Below are 20,541 nucleotides of genomic sequence, written 5' to 3'. Positions count from 1 at the left end.
CCCATGGTGAAACGCCATCTGGGCCAGCTGCTTTGTTCCTCCCGAGCTCCTTTAGCATATTTTCCACTTCATCTCTAGACACCTCTATCCGCTCTATGTTGTTCTCTGGAATTCTTATTGTGTCTGGTTCTCTGAAGATTTCATTTTGTACAAACACACTTTGGAACTTTTCATTTAATGTTTCACACATTTCCTTTTCATTTTCCGTGAATCTGTTTCCCATTTTCAACCTCTGGATATTATCCTTTACCTGCAATTTGTTGTTTATGAATTTGTAGAATAGGCCCGGTTCTGTTTTACATTTATCTGCTATCCCTTTTTCAAAATTTCTTTCTGCCTCTCTCCTTACTGCTGTATAATTGTTTCTCGCATCTTTGTATCGCTGGTATGTTTGGGGGTTTGGCCTCTTCCTATAATGATTCCATTTTTGTGTCTTTTGGTCTCTTGCCCTCTCACAATTTCTGTCGAACCAATCCTGTTTTCTGGTCCTGCATCTCTGTTTTGGTATGAATGTTTGTGTGCCTTCCTCGTATAGTTTTAAAAATTTGGCATACATTTCATTTACTTCCCTGCCTAGCAACAATTCTGTCCAATTACACTCATTAAAAAAATTTTGAAGTTCCCCATAGTTGCCTCTCTTTAAATCGAGTTTATCAACTGTTTCAATGTCCCCATTTTCTTCTAGATGATATCTTAAAGCATATTTAATGTCTAACAGGACGTGATCACTCTTTCCCAAGGGAGGAAGGTACTGGATGTCAAAAATCTCTTCTTCTTTCCTGGTGAATACTAGATCCAGTACTGACGGTATATCTCCTTCCCTCATTCTTGTGGCCTGCTTTATGTGTTGATACAAGAATGTCTCCAGAATGAGGTTCACAAATCTGCATGTCCAAAAGTCCTCCGTTCTTGCTTCATAGGCCTCCCAGTCTATTGCTCTAAAGTTGAAGTCCCCCAGTATCAACAGTCGTGATTTATCTTTATCTGCTTGTACAATAATATCTCTCATGACCATTATGAGGCCCTCTCGTTTGTCATCCAGTTCTTCCTTTGTCCACGTGTTGCTTGCTGGTGGGCTGTAGGCATTTACAATTATCAGGTTATCATCCTGATTCCAGACCTGCAATGCCATTATGTCAATATCTCGAGGGTTTTCAAATATTAACTCTTTTACCTTCAGGTGTTTTTTCACCAGTACAGCCACTCCTCCTACAGCTGTCACGGGCTGCTTCCTGGGGTGTGTGTGTGTGTGTGTGTGTGTGTGTAATTACCTAAGTGTAATTACCTAAGTGTAGTTACAGGATGAGAGCTACGCTCGTGGTGTCCCGTCTTCCCAGCACTCTTTGTCATATAACGCTTTGAAACTACTGACGGTCTTGGCCTCCACCACCTTCTCACTTAACTTGTTCCAACCGTCTACCACTCTATTTGCGAAGGTGAATTTTCTTATATTTCTTCGGCATCTGTGTTTAGCTAGTTTAAATCTATGACCTCTTGTTCTTGAAGTGCCAGGTCTCAGGAATCCTTCCCTGTCGATTTTATCAATTCCTGTTACTATTTTGTACGTAGTGATCATATCACCTCTTTTTCTTCTGTCTTCTAGTTTTGGCATGTTTAATGCTTCCAACCTCTCCTCGTAGCTCTTGCCCTTCAGTTCTGGGAGCCACTTCGTAGCATGTCTTTGCACCTTTTCCAGCTTGTTGATGTGCTTCTTAAGATATGGGCACCACACAACAACTGCATATTCTAGCTTTGGCCTAACAAAAGTCATGAACAATTTCTTTAGTATATCGCCATCCATGTATTTAAATGCAATTCTGAAGTTAGAAAGCATCGCATAGGCTCCTTGCACAATATTCTTTATGTGGTCCTCAGGTGATAGTTTTCTATCTAGAACCACCCCTAGATCTTTTTCTTTATCAGAATTCTTTAAAGATTTCTCACATAATATATAGGTTGTATGGGGTCTATGTTCTCCTATTCCACATTCCATAACATGACATTTATTAACATTAAATTCCATTTGCCAGGTGGTGCTCCATATACTTATTTTGTCCAGGTCTTCTTGAAGGGCATGACAATCATCTAAATTTCTTATCCTTCCTATTATCTTAGCATCATCAGCAAACATGTTCATATAATTCTGTATACCAACTGGTAGATCATTTATGTAGACAATAAACATCACTGGTGCAAGAACTGAACCCTGTGGTACTCCACTTGTGACATTTCTCCATTCCGATACATTGCCTCTGATTACTGCCCTCATTTTTTTATCAGTCAGAAAATTTTTCATCCATGATAGAAGCTTACCTGTCACCCCTCCAATATTTTCCAGTTTCCAGAACAACCTCTTATGTGGAACTCTGTCGAAAGCCTTTTTTAGGTCCAGATAGATGCAGTCAACCCAGCCATCTCTTTCCTGTAATATCTCTGTGGCCCGATCATAGAAACTGAGTAAATTCGATACACAGGATCTTCCTGATCGAAAACCATACTGTCTGTCTGATATTATATAATTTCTCTCCAGGTGTTCTACCCATTTAGTTTTGATTAGCTTTTCCAATACTTTCACTATTACACTTGTCAATGATACAGGTCTATAATTGAGGGGGTCTTCCCTGCTGCCACTTTTGTAGATTGGAACTATGTTAGCCTGTTTCCACACGTCTGCTACGATTCCTGTACACAGGGATGCCTGAAAGATCAGGTGAAGTGGAATGCTGAGTTCAGATGCACATTCTCTCAGAACCCATGGTGAAACGCCATCTGGGCCAGCTGCTTTGTTCTTCCCGAGCTCCTTTAGCATATTTTCCACTTCATCTCTAGACACCTCTATCCGCTCTATGTTGTTCTCTGGAATTCTTATTGTGTCTGGTTCTCTGAAGATTTCATTTTGTACAAACACACTTTGGAACTTTTCATTTAATGTTTCACACATTTCCTTTTCATTTTCCGTGAATCTGTTTCCCATTTTCAACCTCTGGATATTATCCTTTACCTGCAATTTGTTGTTTATGAATTTGTAGAATAGGCCCGGTTCTGTTTTACATTTATCTGCTATACCTTTTTCAAAATTTCTTTCTGCCTCTCTCCTTACTGCTGTATAGTTGTTTCTCGCATCTTTGTATCGCTGGTATGTTTGGGGGTTTGGCCTCTTCCTATACTGATTCCATTTTTGTGTCTTTTGGTCTCTTGCCCTCTCACAATTTCTGTCGAACCAATCCTGTTTTCTGGCCCTGCGTCTCTGTTTTGGTATGAATGTTTGTGTGCCTTCCTCGTATAGTTTTAAAAATTTGGCATACATTTCATTTACTTCCCTGCCTAGCAACAATTCTGTCCAATTACACTCATTAAAAAAATTTCGAAGTTCCCCATAGTTGCCTCTCCTTAAATCGAGTTTATCAACTGTTTCAATATCCCCATTTTCTTCTAGATGATATCTTAAAGCATATTTAATGTCTAACAGGACGTGATCACTCTTTCCCAAGGGAGGAAGGTACTGGATGTCAAAAATCTCTTCTTCTTTCCTGGTGAATACTAGATCCAGTACTGACGGTACATCTCCTTCCCTCATTCTTGTGGCTTGCTTTATGTGTTGATACAAGAATGTCTCCAGAATGAGGTTCACAAATCTGCATGTCCAAAAGTCCTCCGTTCTTGCCTCATAGGCCTCCCAGTCTATTGCTCTAAAGTTGAAGTCCCCCAGTATCAACAGTCGTGATTTATCTTTATCTGCTTGTACAATAATATCTCTCATGACCATTATGAGGCCCTCTCGTTTGTCATCCAGTTCTTCCTTTGTCCATGTGTTGCTTGCTGGTGGGCTGTAGGTATTTACAATTATCAGCTTATCATCCTGATTCCAGACCTGCAATGCCATTATGTCAATATCTCGAGGGTTTTCAAATATTAACTCTTTTACCTTCAGGTGTTTTTTCACCAGTACAGCCACTCCTCCTCCCTTCCTATTTTTCCTGTCACGTCTCCAAAATGAATAGCCTCTTGGGAATACGACTTCATTTATTATATTTCCTTCAAGTTTCGTCTCTGATAATGCAACAATATCTGGGATATTGTGTCTGTGTTTACTAGTTGTGTTTTTACGGGGGTTGAGCTTTGCTCTTTCGGCCCGCCTCTCAACTGTCAATCAACTGTTTACTAACTACTTTTTTTTTTTTTTTTTTTTTTTTTTTTTTTTTTTTTTTTTTTTTTTTTTTTTTTTTCCCACACCACACACACACACACACACCCCAGGAAGCAGCCCGTGACAGCTGACTAACTCCCAGGTACCTATTTACTGCTAGGTAACAGGGGCATTCAGGGTGAAAGAAACTGCCCATTTGTTTCTGCCTCGTGCGGGAATCGAACCCGCGCCACAGAATTACGAATCCTGCGCGCTATCCACCAGGCTACGAGGCCCCCTAAATGTGTGTGTGTGTGTGTGTGTACTCACCTAGTTGTACTCACCTAGTTGTGTTTGCGGGGGTTGAGCTCTGGCTCTTTGGTCCCGCCTCTCAACCGTCAATCAACAGGTGTACAGATTCCTGAGCCTATCGGGCTCTGTCATATCTACACTTGAAACTGTGTATGGAGTCAGCCTCCACCACATCACTTCCTAATGCATTCCATTTGTCAACCACTCTGACACTAAAAAAGTTCTTTCTAATATCTCTGTGGCTCATTTGGGCACTCAGTTTCCACCTGTGTCCCCTAGTACGTGTGCCCCTTGTGTTAAATAGACTGTCTTTATCTACCCTATCAATCCCCTTCAGAATCTTGAATGTGGTGATCATGTCCCCCCTAACTCTTCTGTCTTCCAGCGAAGTGAGGTTTAATTCCCGTAGTCTCTCCTCGTAGCTCATACCTCTCAGCTCGGGTACTAGTCTGGTGGCAAACCTTTGAACCTTTTCCAGTTTAGTCTTATCCTTGACTAGATATGGACTCCATGCTGGGGCTGCATACTCCAGGATTGGCCTGACATATGTGGTATACAAAGTTCTGAATGATTCTTTACACAAGTTTCTGAATGCCGTTCGTATGTTGGCCAGCCTGGCATATGCCGCTGATGTTATCCGCTTGATATGTGCTGCAGGAGACAGGTCTGGCGTGATATCAACCCCCAAGTCTTTTTCCTTCTCTGACTCCTGAAGAATTTCCTCTCCCAGATGATACCTTGTATCTGGCCTCCTGCTCCCTACACCTATCTTCATTACATTACATTTGGTTGGGTTAAACTCTAACAACCATTTGTTCGACCATTCCTTCAGCTTGTCTAGGTCTTCTTGAAGCCTCAAACAGTCCTCTTCTGTTTTAATCCTTCTCATAATTTTAGCATCGTCCGCAAACATTGAGAGAAATGAATCGATACCCTCCGGGAGATCATTTACATATATCAGAAACAAGATAGGACCGAATACAGAGCCCTGTGGGACTCCACTGGTGACTTCACGCCAATCGGAGGTCTCACCCCTCACCGTAACTCTCTGCTTCCTATTGCTTAGATACTCCCTTATCCACTGGAGCACCTTACCAGCTACACCTGCCTGTCTCTCCAGCTTATGTACCAGCCTCTTATGCGGTACTGTGTCAAAGGCTTTCCGACAATCCAAGAAAATGCAGTCCGCCCAGCCCTCTCTTTCTTGCTTAATCTGTGTCACCTGATCGTAGAATTCTTTCAAGCCTGTAAGGCAAGATTTACCCTCCCTGAATCCATGTTGGCGATTTGTCACGAAGTCCCTTCTCTCCAGATGTGTTACCAGGTTTTTTCTCACGATCTTCTCCATCACCTTGCATGGTATACAAGTCAAGGACACTGGCCTGTAGTTCAGTGCCTCTTGTCTGTCGCCCTTTTTGTATATTGGGACCACATTCGCCGTCTTCCATATTTCTGGTAGGTCTCCCGTCTCTAGTGACTTACTATACACTATGGAGAGTGGCAGGCAAAGTGCCTCTGCACACTCTTTCAGTACCCATGGTGAGATCCCATCTGGACCAACAGCCTTTCTAACATCCAGATCCAGCAGGTGTCTCTTGACCTCCTCTCTCGTAATTTCGAACTCCTCCAAGGCCGCCTGGTTTACCTCCCTTTCTCCTAGCACAGTGACCTCACCCTGTTCTATTGTGAAGACCTCCTGGAACCTCTTGTTGAGTTCCTCACACACCTCTCTGTCATTCTCTGTATACCTGTCCTCGCCTGTTCTAAGTTTCAATACCTGTTCTTTCACTGTTGTTTTCCTTCTGATGTGACTGTGGAGTAGCTTTGGTTCGGTCTTGGCTTTGTTTGCTATATCATTTTCAAAATTTTTCTCTGCTTCTCTTCTCACCCTGACGTACTCATTCCTGGTTCTCTGGTATCTCTCTCTGCTTTCTGGTGTTCTGTTATTCCGGAAGTTCCTCCATGCCTTTTTGTTCAGTTTCTTCGCTTCCATACATGCCCTATTATACCATGGATTCTTCTGTTGCTTCTCGGATTTTTCCCTTTGGGCCGGGATGAACCTGTTTACTGCCTCCTGACACTTTTGGGTAACATAGTCCATCATACCCTGTACAGACTTGTCTCTGAGGTCTGTGTCCCAAGGTATTTCACTTAGGAAACTTCTCATCTGTTCATAATTCCCCTTTCGGTATGCCAGCCTTTTGATTCCTAGTTCTTTTTGGGGGGAGATAAGTCCTAGCTCTACCAGGTACTCAAAGTTCAATACACTGTGATCACTCATTCCCAAGGGCGCTTCCATCTTAACTTCCCTTATATCCCATTCATTTAGGGTAAATATCAAATCAAGCATTGCTGGTTCATCTTCTCCTCTCATTCTTGTTGGTTCTTTGGTGTGCTGGCTTAGAAAGTTTCTTGTTGCCACGTCCAGCAGCTTAGCTCTCCATGTTTCTGGTCCTCCATGCGGGTCTCTGTTCTTCCAATCTATCTTCCCATGGTTGAAGTCTCCCATAATTAGTAGTCCAGATCCATTCCTGCTAGCAACAGAAGCTGCTCTTTCTATTATGTTAATGGTGGCCATGTTGTTTCTATCATATTCCTGTCTAGGTCTTCTGTCATTTGGTGGTAGATTATATATGACTGCGACTATAATTTTTTTCCCTCCATTTGTTACAGTACCTGCTATGTAGTCACTAAAACCTTCACTGCCCTGAATATCCATCTCCTCAAAATCCCAGCCTTGTCTTACCAGCAGAGCTACACCACCCCCACCTCTTCCTTCCCTCTCTTTCCTCATAACATAATAGTCCTGTGGGAACACTGCATTTGTTATCGTTTTCGTGATCTTTGTTTCTGTGAGGGCTATTATGTCTGGGTTTTCCTCTAGTACCAGTTCTCCAAGCTCATTTGCTTTATTTGTAATTCCATCTATGTTTGTGTGCATCGCTTTGAGGCTCACTTTCTTCTGTCCCTTCTCAAATCGCCTTCTCAAATGTTTACTAGTTGTGTTTTTACGGGGGTTGAGCTTTGCTCTTTCGGCCCGCCTTTCAACTGTCAATCAACTGTTTACTAACTATTTTTTTTTTCCCACACCACACACACACACACACACACACACACCAGGAAGCAGCCCGTGACAGCTGACTAACTCCCAGGTACCTATTTACTGCTAGGTAACAGGGGCATTCAGGGTGAAAGAAACTTTGCCCATTTGTTTCTGCCTCGTGCGGGAATCGAACCCGCGTGTGTGTGTGTGTACTCACCTATATGTACTCACCTATATGTGCTTGCAGGATCGAGCATTGACTCTTGGATCCCGCCTTTCGAGCATGGGTTGTTTACAGCAATGACTCCTGTCCCATTTCCCTATCATACCTGGTTTTAAAATTATGAATAGTATTTGCTTCCACAACCTGTTCCTGAAGTGCATTCCATTTCCCCACTACTCTCACGCTAAAAGAAAACTTCCTTACATCTCTGTGACTCATCTGAGTTTCAAGCTTCCATCCATGTCCTCTCGTTCTGTTACTATTCCGTGTGAACATTTCGTCTATGTCCACTCTGTCAATTCCTCTGAGAATCTTATACGTTCCTATCATGTCCCCCCTCTCCCTTCTTCTTTCTAGTGTCGTAAGGCACAGTTCCCTCAGGCGCTCTTCATACCCCATCCCTCGTAGCTCTGGGACGAGTCTCGTTGCAAACCTCTGAACCTTTTCCAGTTTCATTATATGCTTCTTCAGATGGGGACTCCATGATGAGGCGGCATACTCTAAGACTGGCCTTACGTAGGCAGTGTAAAGCGCCCTAAATGCCTCCTTACTTAGGTTTCTGAATGATGTTCTAACTTTTGCCAGTGTAGAGTACGCTGCTGTCGTTATCCTATTAATATGTGCCTCAGGAGATAGATTAGGTGTTACGTCCACCCCCAGGTCTCTTTCACGCGTCGTTACAGGTAGGCTGTTCCCCTTCATTGTGTACTGTCCCTTTGGTCTCCTATCTCCTAGTCCCATTTCCATAACTTTACATTTGCTCGTGTTGAATTCTAGTAGCCATTTCTCTGACCATCTCTGCAATCTGTTCAGGTCCTCTTGGAGGATCCTGCAATCCTCATCTGTCACAACTCTTCTCATCAACTTTGCATCATCCGCAAACATCGACATGTAGGACTCTACGCCTGTAAACATGTCGTTAACATATACAAGAAATAGAATTGGTCCCAGCACCGATCCTTGTGGTACTCCACTTGTTACTGTTCGCCAGTCCGACTTCTCGCCCCTTACCGTAACTCTTTGGCTCCTTCCTGTTAGGTAGTTCCTTATCCATTCTAGGACCTTTCCCCCCACCCCCGCCTGCCTCTCGAGCTTGAACAGCAGTCTCATGTGCGGTACTGTATCAAAGGCTTTTTGGCAGTCCAGAAATATGCAGTCTGCCCAACCATCTCTGTCCTGTCTTATCCTCGTTATTTTATCATAGAATTCCAGAAAGTTTGTTAGGCACGATTTCCCTGTCCAGAACCCATGTTGATGTTTGTTCACAAACCTAATGTTCTCCAGGTGTGCAACCAGTCGTAGCCTAATTATTCTTTCCAGTATTTTACAGGGGATGCTTGTCAGTGATACAGGTCTGTAGTTAAGTGCCTCCTCCCTATCTCCTTTCTTGAAGATCGGCACGACATTTGCCTTCTTCCAGCAACTGGGCAATTCTCCTGACATAAGTGACTCATTAAAGATCATTGCCAGAGGCACGCTGAGGGCCTGTGCTGCTTCTTTTAGTATCCACGGTGATACTTTGTCTGGTCCAACTGCTTTAGTTGCATCTAGAGTTGTCAACTGTTTCATTACCTCCTCTGCTGTCACCTCTATATCTGATAGTCTTTCATCTAGGGTAACCCCTTCCAACAATGGGAGCTGCTCAGGCTCGGTAGTGAACACTCCATGGAAACTGGCATTCAGTGCCTCGCAGATTTCCTTGTCACTTTCAGTATATGCCCCCTCTGTCTTCCTTAGTCTTGTCACTTGGTCGTTCACCGACATTTTTCTTCTTATATGACTGTGTAGTAACTTAGGTTGTTTTTTCGCTTTGATTGCAATATCGTTCTCATAGTCCCTTTCCGATGTTCGTCTTATGTTAATGTAATCGTTCCTAGCTCTGTTGTATCTGCTTCTGTTGTCCTCTGTTCTTTGTCTTCTGTACTTCCTCCACTCCCGCCTGCTGGCCATTTTTGCTTCCTGACACTGTCTATTAAACCATGGGTTATTATATTCCTTCTTATTTTTTCCCTTTACCGTTGGTATAAATCTCTCTTCGGCCTCCTGGCATTTCTGTATGACTAGGCCCATCATATCTTGGACTGTTTTTCCTCTAATTTCTTCCTCCCACTGCACTTCACCCAGATAGTCCCTTATCCTCATATAGTCCCCTTTCCTGTAGTCAGCTCTCCTTTCCCAGATCTCTTGTCCCATGGTCATAATTTTGAATTCCATCATGTAGTCAAAGACTAGGACACAATGGTCACTGGCCCCTAGAGGTATTTCATGCTCTAAATTCTCGATATCTTCTACGTTCTGGGTGAAAATCAGGTCTAATAGGCTCGGTGCATCTCCTCCTCTTTCCCTTGTGTCTTCCTTCACATGTTGTGTCAGGAAATTCCTGTCTATAACATCTACTAATTTTGCTCCCCACGTTTCATCCCCTCCATGGGGATTCCTTGATTCCCAATTTATCTCTCCATGATTTAGGTCCCCCATGATCAGCAGCTTCGCTCTCATTCTGTGGGCTAGTGTTGCTGCCTTCTGCAGTTCATCTATATATGCTTTGTTGTTGTCATCATACTCCTGCCTGGGTCTTCTACTGTTTGGTGGGGGATTGTAGATTACCATGATCACAATCTTCCTCCCATCTACTGTCAGAGTTCCATGTATGAAGCTTGTGCACTCATTGGTAACTCGATTTCCCAGGTCTTCAAACTTCCATTTCCGCTTTATTAGGAGTGCTACTCCCCCTCCCTGTCTCTGTGTCCTCTCTTTTCGTATCACCTGGTACCCTTCAGGAAAGATTGCATCTGAGATCATGTCATTAATTTTAGTTTCCACAATTGCAACTATGTCAGGATCTGCTTCACTCACTCTTTCTTTTATCTCTTCTGCTTTATTAGATACCCCATCAGCATTGGTGTACCAAACCTTGAGATTCTTCATGGAAACTCTTGTACCAGAGTTCTCCCTTTCTCTGGGGGTCTGGGGGGATCTGGGGGATGTCTGGGGGGTGACTGGGGGCAGAGGGGATCTGGGGGATCTGGGGGGTGTCTGGGGGATGACTGGGGGCGGGGAGGGTCCGGGGGATGTCCGGGGGGATCCAGGGGGTGTCTGGGGGGGTCCGGGGGGTGTATGGGGGGTGAAAGAGTTCAGGAGGGGTGCTTAAGGGGCTACTGGGGGCTGGGCTTCTAGGAAGGTAGGTAGGAGGGTCTGGGGTAGGGCCTGGGTAGGTAGGTCTGGAGTAGGAAGGGCATACTGGGTCTGAAGATTAGGGAGGGCATAGAGGGGTTGGGAGATGTGTGTGTGTGTGTGTGTGTGTGTGTGTGTGTGTGTGTGTGTGTGTGTGTGTGTGTGTGTGTGTGTGTGTGTGTGTGTGTGTGTGTGTGTGTGTGTGTGTACTCACCTAATTGTGCTTGCGGGGGTTGAGCTTTGGCTCTTTGGTCCCACCTCTCAACTGTCAATCAACTGGTGCACAGATTCCTGAGCCTACCGGGCTCTATCATATCTACATTTAAATTTGTGTATGGAGTCAGCCTCCACCACATCTCTGCCTAATGCATTCCATCTATTAACTACTCTGACACTGAAAAAGTTCTTTCTAACGTCCCTGTGGCTCATTTGGGTACTCAGTTTCCACCTGTGCCTATTAACATCGCTCGAGTGCATGGGGGGAGTTGTGTAAAACCCTGGTTTGTGCCTCGGAGAGGCTACAGGATCCAGTAAGTTCAGTAGAACTTCGGTTTCAACTCCTTTTACCATGTCGTAGCTCAGTCGATTAAGGCAGCGTCTGGGATGCTCTCGGACGCAGGTTCGAATCCTCGTCACGGCCCTTGTGGATTTGTTCCTGAAGGCTGTTTTGATGTTAGCCAGCCTCGCATATGCCGCAGACGTTATTCTTTTTATGTGGGCTTCAGGAGACAGGTTTGGTGTGATATCAACTCCTAGCTCTTTCTCTCTGTCCGTTTCATTAAGTACTTCATCTCCTATTCTGTATCCTGTGTCTAGCCTCCTGTTTCCACCGCCTAGGTTCATTACTTTGCATTTACTTGAGTTGAACTTTAACAGCCATTTGTTGGACCATTCACTCAGTCTGTCTAGGTCATCTTGTAGCCTCCTACTATCATCCTGTTTCAATCCTTCTCATAATTTTTCCATCATTAGCAAACTTTGAGAGAAATGAGTCTATATACCCTCTGGGAGATCATTTACATATATCAGAAACAGTATAGGTCCATGGACTGACCCCTGCGAGACTCCACTCGTAACGTCTCGCCAATCTGAGAACTCACCCCTCACATTGACTCTTTGTCTACTGTTGCTTAGGTACTCCTTTATCCAATGGAGTACCTTCCCTTTCACTTCAGCCTGCATCTCCAGCTTTTTCACTAGCCTCTTGTGTGGTACTGTATCAAAGGCTTTCTGGCAATCCAAAAATATGCAGTCTGCCCACCCTTCTCTTTCTTGCCTGGTCGTAGAATTCAAGCAACCCTGTGAGACAGGACTTGCCATCCCTGAACCCATGTTGATGCTGTGTTACAAAGTTCTTTCGCTCCAGATGTTCCACTAGCTATCTTCGCACAATCTTCTCCATCAGCCTGCATGGTATGCAGGTTAGGGACACTGGCCTGTAGTTCAGTGCCTCCTGTCTATCCCCTTTCTTGTATATCGGGACTACGTTAGCTGCTTTCCAAATTTCTGGCAGTTCCCCTGTTGCCAGTGATTTGTTATACACTATGGAGAGTTTTTTTTTTATTATTATTTTCTACCACAGACGTGGCCACACATTTACAATGCTAACCAGCATATATACATTTTCTTCTGTCCTCCATGGACAGGGTTAGAGAAATGTTAAACATAGAGTTCAAGGGTTTATTGAACACTCAACCACAGAAGGTGATTCGGTGCTTTTAAAATGCTAAGCTAACCTACATACGTAAATACATAGATACACAGATTTACGTATGCCCTACATAAAGTGTTTGATGTGTCTTTTACATAGTGTCATTAATGTACATTCACAAAGGTGAAATGTAATTCTGATCAGCTTCCATATATACTTTATACCCATACATATATACACACACATGCATTCACATACATCTGTCTCATTTACTCTGACAGGGTGAGATAGCTGATAAAGAAACTAGTGTGCAATTAAGCACTTAATCACTGAAGGTGATGAAGGTGCTTTTACAAGCTCAGGTTATATAGTTACATCATATATATACATTGAATAAATGATATATTACATGGTCAATTTTGGATAAAAGTCCAATATATCATCAAGTGTTCCAGTACTCATATAGTAATTACAGAGTTCAGCATACCTTAGCCCAGGAGGGCGAAAGTCAGTCAGTATGGGACATTCTACAATATAATGTTCAAGAGAGTGCATGTTTTCTCTTTCACAAAGTTGACACATTGTGTACTCGACATTTGGGTTTTGAGAAAGCTGCCAGATACGTCTATATCCCAGGCGTATTCTGGCCACTATAACATCACATTGCCGGGTTCTTGTTCTATTAGTCCCATATGTGAATGTCTCCTCACGATATCTATCATAATATTTAATGCTACAACTTTCAGGTCTTTGTGAATTTGTTAGGTCTGTGAGATTTTCATTAGATATTTGTTTAAGTATTCTCTTTGTCACTGCTAATGAAACACCCATATCAATTTCTACCACTGGTTTTCTGCAGGCTGTCTTAGCAAGCATATCAACAGTGTCATGCCTTGAGATGCCAACATGTGATGGTATCCATAGGAATTTAATCTCAAATCTGTTTTCTTTAGCAGCTAAAACATTCATTCGAATATCACTGACTATTTTCTGGGTGTCACTACTATGTGCATTCAGTGCCAGGAGTGCACTCTGCGAGTCAAAGTATATAAGTCCACTGCCTTTGTCTTTTAAAAATTCAGTGGCAAGGTATATGCCTGCAAGTTCGGTTTGAGTTGTACTTGCCCAGTCATTGACGCGCTTCATTGCTCTATGTACGAGAGAAGATTGTTCAAATATGTTACATGCACATCCGGTACATCGTCCACCTTCTTCTACAGAGCCGTCGGTATAGCACTGATAAACATCGTTACCCATACTCTGAGTACTTTCAGTGATGCTTTTCAGTGTTAACTGTTTTAATAATGTAGTGTGCACACTATCTTTCTTGGGCGCATTTACAAAATCAACTGATAGATCCCAGTTATCCCATGGAGTAATTGGCTGATTAATCATTAGTTGAGTTGGGTACATATTTAATATCTTGATGGAGTTGGCTACCTTGTAGAACCAATATACATAATCAGATTTCGTTCTTCGTCTATAGGCCTCAGGTGAGTGCAGCATATTAGAAAGTTTAGCTTGAAACTTCATGTGTTGTCTAGATCTACTCAATGCCTTCACGCCGAAAACTGTGCTAATAGACAAAATTCTCTTACTTATGGTAGGTAATTTTAACTCTGCTCTCATATTAACTATTCTCGTGGACTTTGGAGCCCCAAGGATGAGACGCATAGCTTCATTTTGCAAGGTTTCAAGAGATTTCAGCTCTTTGTCAGTATACAGTGTGAGATGTAGAGCATTGTAGTCAATCACAGAGCGTATAAATGATACATAAAACATTTTAGCAAGTCTCACGTTAAGTCCATGATTGACACCAACAAGGACCCGCAAGGGCTTTAATCTCTCCCAAAGTCTCCTCTTGAGAGAAGAAAGGTACCCAGGGTCGTTAATGGGGACACCAAGGTATCTGTAAGACTCGCAGTTCTCAAGTGCTCGCCCATCTATATGATAATTGGCTGGTGGAATACCACATGGAATGAGGGCACGAGTTTTCTGTACAGAGATAAGGAGGCCACATTCCTCAGCTCTGGTAGCAAAAGCGTCGAGCAGAACTTGCATTCTAGGCTCGGAGGCAGCCTGTAAACATATATCATCAGCATAACAAATGACAGTGTCTTCATTATTAGTTGGAAGATCTTTAATAAGTTTATGCATCAGAACGTTGAACAACAAGGGGCTGAGGACCCCTCCTTGTGGAGTTCCCAGTTCAAAGTGTTTGCTCTCTGTGCTTTTAACACCATTAAACAAAACATATGCTGTTCGATTAGACAAATAGCCCTTTATCCATTTCAGTAATTTTCCTTGTATTCCCAGCTCTGCAAGCTGTTCCAGTATGATTTCTCTGTTTGCTGTATCAAAAGCTGCTGCTAGGTCGATGAAGACTGTTTGAGGGGAAGCTTCAATATGTGCGAAGTACTCAGCAAAACAGTGTTGTGTACTGAGCCCAGGCATAAATCCAAACAGTTGAGGTGACAGGTGCCCCTGTATACGATACATGAGTCGGTTAAGAACAATACGTTCAAGCACTTTACAAACACACGATGTTAGAGATATGGGTCTATAATTATCTGAGTGTGGTTTGGGGATGGGAACAATGACACTCTTTGTCCAAGCATCAGGTAATACTCCTTCACGTAAACTCATTCTGTACAACACTAATAATGGATTACCTGGTACGTGTGAGACTAATCTCAGTAGACTGTAAGTAATACCATCCTCTCCAGGAGCAGTTGATTTTCCCATCTTTAGTGCATGATTTAATTCCCATTCAGTTACATCATTAAGGTCCGACACGTCGATCGCTGTACAGGCGAGATTGATGGTTCGTTGTCTGTTGGGGCGTGTGTCATCAAGTTTGTGCTGTATGTTAATTGGGAGTGAGTTGTAGCTCGATGTTAGTGCCCATTGATCAAGGAGGATGTTTGCTTGTTCTAGTGGGCTGTGGTGCAGCGGTTTGGTTGGGCTGCTTCTAGAGATTTTTCGTATCTTTTCCCAAACTTCAACAAGTGTTGTGTGCTCATTTATACTTTGTAGGAACTCTTCCCAATGTTTATTACGTATGACGTTGCTCATGTCTCTCACCTCTCTATTTGCAACTAGAAATGCATGCAAGTCACCTTGTGCTTTGGTTCGTTTGTACGTATCTCCAAGTTGCTTTACTCGTTCATGTTCTTTAACAAATACGGGGTCAAGGACCCACTTGGGTGGTGGTAGGTGTTGCCCACTTCTGCTAGGCTTACGACCTGTTCCCCAACACACCCATGTGTCATAGTAGGTAGTAATCGTATCAACGAGATCTCTGGAGAAGGCTTGTACATTCGTTATTGTGTAATCTTGATACCATTTTGATATACAATTAATAAAGTGGTCATGCAAGCCATATGGAATATTCATTTTCCGTCTCTGATGCCTATTAGGTACATCACACTGTACCTCATAGGAAGCAGAAACTGCATAGTGATCACTAACCAAGTGATTTACCAACGAACATTCCATCCTATCTTGCACAAGGTTTCTACCCATTACATAATCAAGTCTGCCTCCCAACAAATGAGTTTGGGTATCCGTAGTATACACAGTTAATCTGTTGTCATAAACATATTTTATAAATTTGCATCCATTATCGTTGTTAGTAATGTCTCCCAGCGTAATATGTCTAGCATTAAAATCTCCCATGTATATTGTCCCATGATTGTCTAGATCTGGGAACAATGCTACATTGAGTTTCTTGCTTCTGGCATATACGTTCAGGAATGAAAAGTGGCCTGCTGTAGTTTGTACATGAAAGTGATGGTACTGTGTGTGTACATTGTGTGACGTGCTCACAAGAATGTGCGGTAAATCACTTCTGACGTATGTTAATAGGCCTGTGGCGTTACTGTTATTATAGGATGCATACCCACTGATCTTTGGTGGGGTTTTGTTTATCATGTTGGACGTGTAGGGCTCCTGTATAGCAATAGAGTGTCAGGCACAGTTCTTCTGCTCCTTCCTTTAGTATCCAAGGGGAGATTCTATTTGGGCCTATAGCCTTTGTCACATCCAACTCTAGTAAACACATCCTTACTTCCCCGCTGGTAATCTCAAACTCTTCCAGTGGTTCCTGGTTACCTATTCCCTCTCTTATCTCTGGAATTTCTCCTTGCTCTAAGGTGAAGACCTCCTGGAATTTCTTATTCAGTTCCTCACACACTTTCTTGTCGTTTGTAGTGAATCCTTCTGACCCCTATCCTTAATTTCATAACCTGTTCCTTTACTGTTGTTTTTCTCCTGAAGTGGCTGTGCAGCAATTTAGGCTGAGTCTTTGCCTTGCTTGCGATGTCATTTTTATATTGTCTTTCTGCCTCTCTTCTCATCCTAACATATTCATTCCTGGCATTCTGGTATCTTTCTCTGCTCTCCAGTGTCCTGTTATTCCTAGAGTTTCTTCATGCCCTTTTACTTTGCTGCTTAACTAGCCTACATCTCTGATTAAACCATGGGTTTCTCATCTTCATTTCACTGGTTTCCTTTTGGAATGGGATAAACTTGTGTGCTGCTTCCTTGCACTTCTGCGTGATGTATTCCATCATGTCTTGGGCCGTCTTTCCCCTGAGCTCTGTTTCCCATGTTATATCTGTTAGGAATTTTCTTATCTCCTCATAGTTTCCCTTTCGGAATGCCAGCCTTTTGTTTTCTGTACCCTTCCTCGAGTTCAATAACCCTTCTTCAATCAGGTACTCAAACGCCAGTACACTGTGGTCGCTCATTCCTACTGGGCTCTCAAAATCGATTTCCATTATGTCAGAGTCGTTCAGAGTGAAGACTAGGCCGAGTAAATAATACAAATTATAATAATAAAGCCTGTAAGTTATCATTGTATTTAGAAGATTTGAATTGTTTTAGTTGGGGGAGATTAGGATTGTTTTGGTTGTGAGGGATTAGGATTGATTTGGTTGTGAGGGATTAGGATTGTTTTGGTTGTGGGAGATTAGGATTGTTTTGGTTGTGAGGGATTAGGATTGTTTTGGTTGTGAGGGATTAGGATTGTTTTGGTTGTGAGGGATTAGGATTGTTTTGGTTGTGAGGGATTAGGATTGTTTTGGTTGTGAGGGATTAGGATTGATTTGGTTGTGAGGGATTAGGATTGTTTTGGTTGTGGGAGATTAGGATTGTTTTGGTTGTGAGGGATTAGGATTGTTTTGGTTGTGAGGGATTAGGATTGATTTGGTTGTGAGGGATTAGGATTGATTTGGTTGTGAGGGATTAGGATTGTTTTGGTTGTGAGGGATTAGGATTGTTTTGGTTGTGAGGGATTAGGATTGATTTGGTTGTGAGGGATTAGGATTGATTTGGTTGTGAGGGATTAGGATTGTTTTGGTTGTGGGAGATTAGGATTGTTTTGGTTGTGAGGGATTAGGATTGTTTTGGTTGTGGGAGATTAGGATTGTTTTGGTTGTGAGGGATTAGGATTGATTTGGTTGTGAGGGATTAGGATTGATTTGGTTGTGAGGGATTAGGATTGCTTTGGTTGTGAGGGATTAGGATTGTTTTGGTTGTGAGGGATTAGGATTGTTTTGGTTGTGAGGGATTAGGATTGTTTTGGTTGTGAGGGATTAGGATTGATTTGGTTGTGAGGGATTAGGATTGCTTTGGTTGTGAGGGATTAGGATTGTTTTGGTTGTGAGGGATTAGGATTGTTTTGGTTGTGAGGGATTAGGATTGTTTTGGTTGTGAGGGATTAGGATTGATTTGGTTGTGAGGAATTAGGATTGTTTTGGTTGTGAGGGATTAGGAGTGTTTTGCTTGTGAGGGATTAGGATTGTTTTGGTTGTGAGGTATTAGGATTATTTTGGCTGTAAATGATTAGGATTTATTTGGTTGTGAGGGATTAGGATTGTTTTGGTTGTGAGGGATTATGATTGTTTTGTTTGTGAGGGATTAGGATTGTTTTGGTTGTGAGATATTAGGATTATTTTTGCTGTAAAGGATTAGGATTTATTTGGTTGTGAGATAATCAGGATAGTTTAGAAGTGAGGGCCTGAGGAAGGTGCCTCAGTACCAGGTAGAGACATGAGCTTCATTCAGTTTTCAGGGAAATTTATTGATAATTTTAAATATTTTGTGGCTAACTAGAAGCAAGTGTAAAAAATACAATAATTGTATATACTTTGATTTAATTTCTGAACATTTTGAGCAGCTTTCCGGATTTTAAGTTATTTAAATTACCATATTTAATTCTAGGGAGTTTTAATTATTTGAAGCAATTCCAGAAGATACACACATCCCGGATTCTTCCCTACTCTGTTTACCGTTAAGTTCTTGGTCCAAATGTGAGCTATAGAATCATTGCTGTTATAATTTTACTACTACTAACAATAATATTACCTCTGGTACAATTTGCTCAGTGATATATATATCACCTTAGTGTAATTTGTTTGTGTCTGTAAAGCAGGAGCGTAAAGTTGATGAAGTACTTCACCTGTACCAGAATGCACGAGGGTTATAAGTAAACACTTGGACTGGCTGTGGATTCAGTGGCATCCCAGGTTATGTAACTTATGCACCACGTCGTGGTACAGGGGTAAGGTGCACGACTGGCAGTAACTAGAGTGCTGATTCGAATCACCTCAGTGCTCCAATTGATTCATCTAATTATCAATATTGCTATTATTGTTACTATTATTAATGCTATTATGTTCTTTGCTATCATAATTATTATTAAGGAACTAACTACAGTGCCGTAGTGCTGGAGTAAAAGTGAAAGAAGGACCCAATATATGTGTAAGTGAATTACAACCCAATTTTTTGGATGTAACCTGCATCCGTTCTCAAGGTGCTGTATACAGTGTTGAACACTATACAACACCATGAGAAAGGATGTAACTTACATCGAATATTAGTTTTTTTAATACACTTACACATATACTGGATCACACCTTCACCTTCATTATTATCATTATTACTATTACTATTATTATTACTACGATTATTTCTACTATTATTATTAGTAGTACTAATACCGAACCATGATGAAACAGGTGATGGAAAAAGTGAACAAATCGCTAGCGCGGTACGTGACCAAGCCCCTGGGCTCAGAGTTCAAGCAGCAGGCGCTCTTCTCACTCCTGGGGCCAGAGTTCACAACTCAATACTTCCCGTACCAAAAGTACGACCTCAAAAAACTGGTAGGTGAAGTCCAGGTACTGGTAGGTGAAGCACAGGTACTGGTAGGTGAAGCACAGGTACTGGTAGGTGAAGCACAGGTACTGGTAGGTCAAGCTCAGGTACTGGTAGGTCAAGCTCAGGTACTGGTAGGTCAAGCTCAGGTACTGGTAGGTCAAGCTCAGGTACTGGTAGGTCAAGCTCAGGTACTGGTAGGTCAAGCTCAGGTACTGGTAGGTCAAGCTCAGGTACTGGTAGGTCAAGCTCAGGTACTGGTAGGTCAAGCTCAGGTACTGGTAGGTGAAGCACAGGTACTGGTAGGTGAAGCACAAGTACTGGTAGGTGAAGCTCAGGTACTGGTAGGTGAAGTTCAGGTACTGGTAGGTGAAGCACAGGTACTGGTAGGTGAAGCCCAGGTACTGGTAGGTCAAGCTCAGGTACTGGTAGGTCAAGCTCAGGTACTGGTAGGTCAAGCTCAGGTACTGGTAGGTCAAGCTCAGGTACTGGTAGGTGAAGCACAGGTACTGGTAGGTCAAGCTCAGGTACTGGTAGGTCAAGCTCAGGTACTGGTAGGTCAAGCTCAGGTACTGGTAGGTCAAGCTCAGGTACTGGTAGGTCAAGCTCAGGTACTGGTAGGTGAAGCACAGGTACTGGTAGGTGAAGCACAGGTACGGGTAGGTGAAGCACAGGTACTGGTAGGTGAAGCACAGGTACGGGTAGGTGAAGCACAGGTACTGGTAGGTCAAGCTCATGTACTGGTAGGTCAAGCTCAGGTACTGGTAGGTCAAGCTCAGGTACTGGTAGGTCAAGCTCAGGTACTGGTAGGTCAAGCTCAGGTACTGGTAGGTGAAGCACAGGTACTGGTA

At 42.7% G+C, this 20,541-nt stretch overlaps 1 protein-coding gene across 2 annotated transcripts in view; it reads left to right on the top strand.

Moving 5' to 3' along the window:
* Positions 1–20,541, top strand: part of LOC123769605 (uncharacterized) — a 155,031-nt gene that overhangs the window by 34,819 nt on the left and 99,671 nt on the right. For both annotated transcript variants that reach the window (XM_069308813.1, XM_069308812.1), the window contains exon 3: positions 19,552–19,698. In XM_069308813.1, coding sequence (XP_069164914.1) covers positions 19,552–19,698 — 147 coding nt within the window. The remainder of the gene's footprint in view (positions 1–19,551; positions 19,699–20,541) is intronic.

Source organism: Procambarus clarkii, chromosome 63 (assembly GCF_040958095.1).
Source record: "Procambarus clarkii isolate CNS0578487 chromosome 63, FALCON_Pclarkii_2.0, whole genome shotgun sequence".
Taxonomy (NCBI): domain Eukaryota; kingdom Metazoa; phylum Arthropoda; class Malacostraca; order Decapoda; family Cambaridae; genus Procambarus; species Procambarus clarkii.
Note: the sequence above shows the minus strand (reverse complement) of the source record. Positions and strands in the feature narration are given on the sequence as shown.